Here is an 8,828-nt window from a genome sequence, read left to right on the forward strand (position 1 = left end):
CACAATGACGCCCCCCCCCCCCCCCCCCCCCGTTCCTTGATACCTATCCTCCCAGCACACAAACACTGCCCTGGGTACTCTCAGAAACTCTGCAATGAGGAAGCCAGGGTGGAATGTGTGCAAAATGTAACTGTACTGGATACATCCGAGAAACAATGTGACAATGCTATTAGGTCAGGAATAGGAAGTGTACACATAAGCGTCTGTTGACGTCCTAAGAGAATTCAGGAACCTCCTTTAATAAAACACATTCACTGATCATTTGTTTACAAGTTTCTGATACATCCTGCAATCTGTGTATCTGCCACCAGGGGGCGCCCTGCACTGGCTGCTATACCGTATGCAATGAAGGTGACGTACTAAAAAGGCAAATAGTCTGTTCTCTTTGCAGGGAAAGTTTCCCTTAGTTAAGTGAATGAGGTAAAGATCGACTGACCTCCATCATCCAATCATGTGCAAGCAAAAATACAGTTTTTTGTTTATTTTCCTTGCACGTGATCGGGTATTCTTTGTGACATTTGACCACATTCACTAAGCGAAGAGAAACTTTCCTTGCAAAGTGCAAATCCCCTTTCCAATATCAGCAGCCTATTTAACTTTAGTCAATCAACCCCAAAGTGTGTGTAAGGGGATCAGGTCACCAGCCAGCTGTTTCAGGTCCTTTCACGCCGTGCGGCGGTAATGCATCTGCAGCCATGCACTTCATCCTGCGTCACCACTGCCATCCATTGCAGCAAAAATCACACCTGCAGTATTTTCTTTTACTGCTGTAGCATGTGTTGGGGTGCCAATACTAATGAATAGCAATCCACATACACCTTATTCTGCAGTGACCTGCAGCAACGCTCGCATCACCGCAGCAGATTAGGAATTAAAAGAGAACTGTGAGGATGAGAGATTTTCACTCACCCCATAGTTCTCCTTTAACCCTTTCGCTGCCAAGCCCTCCGGAACATTTTTCGAATCAGCTGGCCAAGCCATTTTTGAATTTTCTGCAATTTTTTCCTATTGATTTGATTTTCCACTGCTGCGTTGCTAGCGTTTGTAAAAGACCCCCCAAACCATATATTTTCTGAAAGCGCAGGCCCGGTAGAATAAAAAGATGGCGATACTAAATTTGTAGGCCCTGCGATAATTGCGCAAATGTTTCTCAAATTAATATTAAACCGATAAAAATACACAATTCAATTGTTAAAACACACCAAAATCAGTATCCGTGCACAAAAAAAAATATTTTCTGACTAAATCTAAAAGATAAAACTGTATTGAGTTAATAAATAACAAATATTAGCAAATTTGTAATTGCGCCTTTTTGCGAAAAGGTAAAAAAATGAAGGTATGCAAAACTGTAAATAATCGACTTATGTAAAAAATTGTTTTGGTGTTTGTGTTGTGATAAAATGATACAGGTGTATATTTAATTGCAACACAAGGTATCACAACGCATGGCAATGAGTCACAAAGCTTTGCCATGCGCTGCCACAGTTAATTTAATGTTTTTTATAAAGGAAAAAAAATCATGCAATGCGTTCTAACAACGCGCTGCAAAGCATGTGCATGGTGTGCACCACAATATGTGTGTGTTATGTGGGGGGAGGGAGGGGTTGTGCTTTTTTTTTTTACACATTTTTTATTTTTTTTAAATAATTTTATTTTGTTTTACATTTTTTTATTTTAATTTTTTTAACATTTTTTATTTATTTTTTAATAATTTTGTATTTATTTTTTTTACTGTTGGGGGGGCTACGGTGAAATCTCTGGGGTCTAAACAGACCCCTGACATTTCCCTTTTGAAATAGAAAAAGAAATTGAGGACATAAGTCCTCAATTTCTTTTTCTGCAGCCCCAGCACTCAATGAATGAGAAGCCTCAGTACAGAGGCTTCTCATTCATTCACAAACTAATGATAGTAAAAATATTTTACTATCATTAGTTTCTGAATGGGGAGGAGCCTCTGTAGTGAGTGCTAATCCCCATTCATAAATTCTTCAATGAACAGGCTGTGATGTAGATCGCAGCCTGTTCATTCATAACTGGGGACACATAGTACTATGTGTCCCCAGTTATTTACAAACACCGGAGTGATCAGACAGATGCCGGCGGCCGGCAGGGGGGTCCTGGGGCCGAAACTAGCCGAAGGATCAGCCGAAGCTATAGCTAGATCCTTCGGCAGCTTTGTGAATAACACCCATATCCACCCAGCTGCGTGAGTGACAGCTGGCTCTGCCTATCTAGAGCTGTGCCCGCCCCCTCCCCCGTCCATTCCTCCAGTCAGTCCTGGAGGATTGGAGAGGAGGGGGAATCCCTGCAGGGAGCCGTGACTGACAGTCACGGCTCTCTGCAGGGAGATGATTGAGATGTGTTCGCTCACCTCCCGATCTATTGAGCCGACCTGTGACAGTCTCATTGTCACAGGTCGGATAGAACTATGAGGTGAGTACAAATCACTCCTCATAGTTCTCCTTCAAGGGCCCTTTAGAGCATTTTGCATCTGGGATTCATGAGCTTTACCTCTCCTAAGTCCCGAACTCTCTTCAGGAACCTCTTCTCAAACAAACTCGGATCGACTTCTGTAGAAACAGAGGCTTCCGTAACGATGTCTGGATCTGAAGAACAAGAGGAGAGCGGACCAATGAAAACAGAACCAAGAAAAAGGAGACACGAAATCCAATACATAGAAGTTAAAGTGCAATGCTAATTAACCATTGGATATTGCAGACATACACCGAGTGGCCAGATTATTATAATCACCTGACGTTTGTAGGCAAATTAGCTATAATTTGGCGCTGAAGTTGCTGGAGGGCCAGACCATTATAAATAGGGGAGCAGGTTGTTTACCACGACAGTAGAAGTGATTTGTTTCTGAAGATACGGGGAAACAACGCGATTTAACAGCCTTTCAACGTGGGATGATTGTTGGCGCTCGGAGCCATGGGGCGAGTATCAGCAAAACAGCAGAATTCGGTAAATGTTCAAGAGCAGCTGTTGTTAAAGTGTTTAAAGACCGGACTGTCAGCCGAAAATCTGGGTCTGAATGTGCGAATTGTGGCCGTCAGCGACTAGTCAATGTTAGGGCAGAACGGGGGAGGGGCAAGACTGGTACAAGACAACAGAAGGGCAACAGTGCCGTGTCAGATTCCTCGCATCACCTTTCATCATCCCGTGGAGTCACGAAGCGGCCCAACAAAGTACTGATGGGGGGGTCATAATAATCTGGCCACTCAGTGTAGACCTGAAACAAGTCTATCTGCTGGTCCATGTGGCATACGCTACTCGTGCCAGTTTATAGCCTCCACAATATTATTAATTCCCTCCCAACATATTCCAGTAACAACCATATTCGGGGGAAGGTTTATTGTGCCGTCCTCAAGAACACATTTTTCAGCCTTGTGCACGAGGAGACGGACCCTTCCCTCTCCAATCCTTCAAAACATCTCTGAGCGCCAACTGAAGGGGAAGCGGAACCCCCGAGACTCACTCTGCTCCTCCAGCTTATTGATCTCTCTCATTATGGCGCGGAAGAACGGCCGTCTGTTGGAGTCGTAGTTCATGCAGTTAATGATCAGGTTGGCCAGCTCCTCACAAGATGGTTTTGTCAGCGTGAAGCATCCTTCGTAAAACCGTTCCTTCTGCAAAAAGGTCAGAAAAACAGAACACACACACGAGCTTAGAGGACATTGATTTACAAAAACACTTTATCAGGTAAAGGGAATGTACGTCGGTTTTGTATCCATTTTCTTTATTACAGTCAGATCAATCGCTAGCAGAATTCCTGGAAAATAAACCTGTGCACAGGAGCGGACATTTCCACACAAGTCACTCAAGTCAGAGCTGCGACTTCCCCTCAGATGGCCAGTATGTGTTATCAGATAGAGACCGTATAAAAGCAAACAGCTTTGGTGCAGAGAATTCTCTAAGGGCAGGTTCACACCATTTTCCGGACCAGATCTGGAATGCAATGCGTTACCTTTTGCCGCGTTTTTAACCGCGATTTTGCCACGTTCTGGAGGTGGTTTTTGTTTGCTTTTTCGTGCGTTGCAGACCAGACAAAATGAGACATCCAGTATTTTTCTGGTCTGGTCTGGTCCAGAAATAGCATAGGGATACATTAGGATGCATTTAAGGTCTGGAAACAATCTGGTCTGGTGACGATCTGGATGTGGTGTGAATGGGCCCTAAGAGCTAGTTCACACCAGCGCCAGTGCGTTCTGGCCTGATTGGTGCCGGAACGCACTGGATTGCATTCCGGCTGGCTCACTTTGTTTTGGGGCGGGAGGGGCCGTGATGGTGCATTGAAGTCAGTCAATGGCACCCCACCCCTCTGGCCACAGTGCGATTGCCGCCCCGGAATGCGTGGCACAGCAGTGTCTGCGTTCTGGCCAGAAAAAATGCTGCATGCACTATTTTTCCTGACCGCACCGGAACGCAAGCATTGATGTGCCACGCATTCTGGGCCGGGCAATCACACTGTGGCCATGGTCTATGGAAGATAACATGAAACTAGGAGAAGCAATGGAAACTGTCTGTGACGTCTTCACGCTACCCGCCCCACCATGACAGACATGAGCCCTCAAATCGCATTCTTACTCCTATTCACAGGTTCAAAATGGAACCTACTAAAATCTGTAAATTAGGAAACTCTCTTGACTTGAAATGGAAAGAATACCTGTCATTCGGGCTTTCTGGGTCCAGGAAGAACCAAAACTTGCTTTGCCAACATAGTAAAAAATGTTATGCCCCAAGTTAAAGCAGCACCTAGATCCTACTGAAGTGCGGGCTCAGCAGACAAAATGGCTGCTTCCAGGATGCATAATGCGGGTATAGTTTAGGGTTAAAGTTCATTCATTTTGGGGTATTGTGTGCCACGGAGATAATGAGCCTGTCTGGCTTCCTATTTGTCTGATTTCCCGGAGAAGAGGGTGACGCCCTTTCATGGCTGGGCCCCCCAATCATTAATGTGATCCTTCTGCTGGGGAAGGGCAGCACCTTCAGGCTTTGTAGCTGGGAATTCTGGAAAGGAGATCTCACCCCCCCAGTGATAGAAGCCGACAGGGGACAGGATTTGACTGAACTTGTTTGTAACTATAAATTAACTTCTCCTCTCTGAGTGGAGAGAACCTTTAATTGATATGACATCACACTGGGTGGAATTTGGACCGGCACAGGAAGTCACCCTTACCTCCGCCAGCGTCCTGTCCTTCAGGGGAATCTCTCCGTTGAAGCAGATCTCCCACAATGTAGTCCCGAAGCTCCATTTGTCAGCAGCTACAGTCAGAACTCGGGACTCTTCCACACACTCCGGAGCAATCCACGGGATCCTCTCCACGCGCTCTGGAGCAGAGATAAAATGTTTTGGATGAAGGGGCCCGTTTATAACAAAGAGCAGATATCACCATTCACTCTTCTCTGCAAGGTTACCCCACACTGTGACCTGGATTTTACAGCTCATTCATAAAATGGAGACCGCGGTGTGGATCCCGCAGTGTTCCATGGAGTTTTCTCTGCTTAATGCAACAGAGGGAACTCCATTGTTGGAGCAATGGTCGGTCACATGACTGGGATCTCTTTTCGGCTCCCCACCTTCATTCATTTCAACAACACTTTGGTAGCTTCGTACTCTTAAATCCAACAGAGCGCTAAGCACATCGGCAAACATATCACTGCCATCTATACATTTGTTTCCCCCCCAAGTAATGGCGAGTCCATGGTAAGGATGTCAATGCAGAGCCGAAAAATCACATTTACTTGCCGCAATGTCTTCTACAACCCAGCCACAGCGAGGAGGGATATGTTACATCGCTCAGACCTTAGAACCACATATCCCATGATCCTTTGCCACTGGCGATAGTCATGTGACCAGCATGATGCTAGACTAGTGGTGGGTGATGCAAGACTGAGGGGAAACCGCAGAAAGGATCCACCCTCTCCATCTGACATCACAGCAGCACTATAGACTTAGGACTACAATGGGCTAGTACACAACTGGTTGCCCTACATAATGGAGGCAGCAGTAGCGGATCCAGGGCATGGCACATGCTCTTGGTGGCACATGAAAGGAAGGGGGGTGCTCTGTAGGTCAGCTGACCCTCGGAAACAGCTGACTTTTCTTCGATCTTGCAGGCGTCCCGTCGAGCTCCTGGCAACCAGTGATGTCATTGGTTGCCAGGAGCTGGGCGGGATGCCATAGGTGCATAGTATAGTAGATATGCCTCTGGTGGCGGCTGGTCATGTGAAGCAGAAGCACAGGGTCAGGGTTTTGACAAATGTGATGCTGGACTGCTAGAAAAACAGGAGTCACTGTGACAGAATCCGGAACATGTTTCAGGTAAGCCATAAGACGGCTTTAGCTAACACACGGTTACTGTTTTTCCCGGAGTTCAGCTTTGGAGAGCCGAGCTTGCTGAAGAATCCTCGGCATCTAAAGATTTTGGGAGTGTTGTTCCCCGAGCCCTACGTCAGTCTTTCTCAACCAGGGTGCTGTGGTCCTGGCCTCCTCAGGTCACTAACGCTGCCCCTATGTCACTACAAACTCTTCAGCAAGCTTGCCCACCTAAGAGAGGAACGGCTGGGGTGACAATTCGGGATTCTTGGTTTGCAGGCTGAGATGATCTGCCACTCGCTCTTACCTTGTCGGGAAAGCACGGTTATAGGAATCCCGGGGTCACTGAGCTTGATGAAGGGGCCAAAGTCATGGTCTATCCCTTCTCTGGCCAGCAGGATGTTTTTGCTGCGGACATTCCCATGGACCAAGTCCTTATCTTCCTGCGGAGGAAAAGAGAACAGGTCTTTGGTTACATTTGTACCTTCATTGCTGTCAGAATAAAACAGACCGGATTGGATGATCATAGGAGCGGCCATGTTCTGAGGTACCGATGGAGCAGAGTGTGCACACATGGAACGGATGGCCAGGTCTCCCCTATCGGCAGCAGAAGTTCATTTGTGTGCAACATTTTAAATAGTCTGGAGGCACCCAGGAACGTCTTGGAATGGGGGTAGCATCTCCCCAACCTCCCACAATGCAACACTGGCGTCTCAGCAACCTAATCGCCTTGCACCATCGCTCTGTCCTGTGGTAGCATGGAGAGACCTAAAGCTGGCCATACACTATGTGAAGTTCGGCTGGCTCTCAATGAACTGGCCGAAAAATGCACAGTGGGTACCGCCGTCGGCACCCTTTTGGCCGGCATCCCTCGATCAGCTGATTGAAGGAGCCTGTCAGAACTCTTCTGCGGAACAGGGCAGGCAGCCAATCAGCTGCTGGCTCTGTGCGCGTATTCTGATGGTGGCCGCTCTCAGAATACAATAAAGACAGCGGGAGATTCCCCGTAAGTGTTGATGGAGGAATGATGGACTCCACTTGTAAGTGTTGGAGAAATCTGTGATATTTTCTTCGTTCAGCCTGCAGGTTGAATGGAGAAAATATTACAATGTATGGCTAGCTTTAGCCCTGTAATGGATTCAGTCAATTGACCTGCAGCTTAGCCAGGTCCTAGCAGCAGAACAGAGTGATAAGAGAGCAAATAAAAAGGGGACTATTAGTAGAGGGAAGCAAAGCACAGGTTACCTTTTCATGACAATAAGTCATTTATTAAATACTGTGATTGTATCTGCCAATTACAGTGTTAAACAGAGGCACACTGCCACCTTCACCACACTGGCATCTGCAGGCCTATTTAGTAAATGAAGCCTCCAGCTACTGGGGACCACGGAGGCCAATGATAGCCCAATCTGACCACTAGCAGCTCCTGGAAGCTCTCAAAAGAGGGCGTAGACAACCTCAACCCTCCAGCTGTGGTGAAAGTACAATCAAGAAACTCCCATCATGCTTCTGCCTCCGGGAGTCAAGCCTGTGGCTGCCATGCCTCATGGGACTTTCACCACACCACAACTAGAGTGCCGAGGTTGCCTAGGTAGACTAATGTACCCTCAAAGGCAGGGCAATATTCAGGGCAATGCCAACCCACAGACTGCAAGCAGGAAGGGGTTAAAGGATTTCATACAACGTGATTCAGAGTGTGACAGATGAGGACACGACTAGGAACCAGATCCCAGAACTCCATCATAATTGTGTTAGAGAATTGTTTGTACGATTGTATCACTGTACATGACAGTAAATGCGTGCGCACGGTGCAGACACAGACTGACTGGAAGCGCCGCCTCCCCGTGCCGGGAATCTGTGCAAGTCATTGTTTACACAAGAGACGATTTCCTCTCCGTTCATCTGATTCGGCCGCAGCTGTCAGCTCGCCTCGGCCCGGAGATGAGAAGTAATGGAGAGATGGGATTAGTAATGAGCGGCCGCTAATTGAGGTGACCGCATTTCATCTGTGATTTAATACCGCCGTTTAGTCATAAACTGCCGTGATTATGGGAAGCCAACCCGGCACGCCGAAAATTAATAGCGCTATTGATTCCTCACTCCGCGAATTTCCTCCGCGTTATACAACCGGAATATGAGCCGTAAATGTTCTACACAGCAAAGGGGGACGTGCCGCCGACTACCTGCTGGAGAACTACAAGACCCTCATGTCCTGCAATCTGCACACAGGAAGTTAGCAGAGTCTCCGGTTATATCTAAAGCCCAAACGTGACATCCAAAAACACAAAACAATTTAAAAAGGAGATGAGGCGAGTGATTTCCACTCATAGATAGAGCCGACCCCTGGCATAGAGCCGACCTGTGACAGCTTCCATCGATCGGGAAGTGAGCAGAAACATGCCGCCAATCCGCTCATACTTCCCCGATCGTCTCCCTGCAGAGAGCGGTGGCTGTCAGTCACACCTCCCCGATCCTCCAGCGCTGAATTGTATACGTTGGGGCAGTGGGG

General features: G+C 47.2%; 1 protein-coding gene across 1 annotated transcript in view; it reads right to left on the reverse strand.

The window, feature by feature from the left end:
• JAK1 (Janus kinase 1) overlaps positions 1-8,828 on the reverse strand; it is a 71,370-nt gene that overhangs the window by 18,559 nt on the left and 43,983 nt on the right. The window contains exons 14-17 of the mRNA XM_018563095.1: positions 6,627-6,762; positions 5,180-5,331; positions 3,479-3,629; positions 2,512-2,606 (exon numbers count right to left, since the gene is read on the reverse strand). Coding sequence (XP_018418597.1) covers positions 2,512-2,606; positions 3,479-3,629; positions 5,180-5,331; positions 6,627-6,762 — 534 coding nt within the window. The remainder of the gene's footprint in view (positions 1-2,511; positions 2,607-3,478; positions 3,630-5,179; positions 5,332-6,626; positions 6,763-8,828) is intronic.

The sequence above is a fragment of the Nanorana parkeri genome, unplaced genomic scaffold, assembly GCF_000935625.1.
Source record: "Nanorana parkeri isolate BGI_ZX_2015 unplaced genomic scaffold, ASM93562v1 scaffold630, whole genome shotgun sequence".
Classification (NCBI taxonomy): domain Eukaryota; kingdom Metazoa; phylum Chordata; class Amphibia; order Anura; family Dicroglossidae; genus Nanorana; species Nanorana parkeri.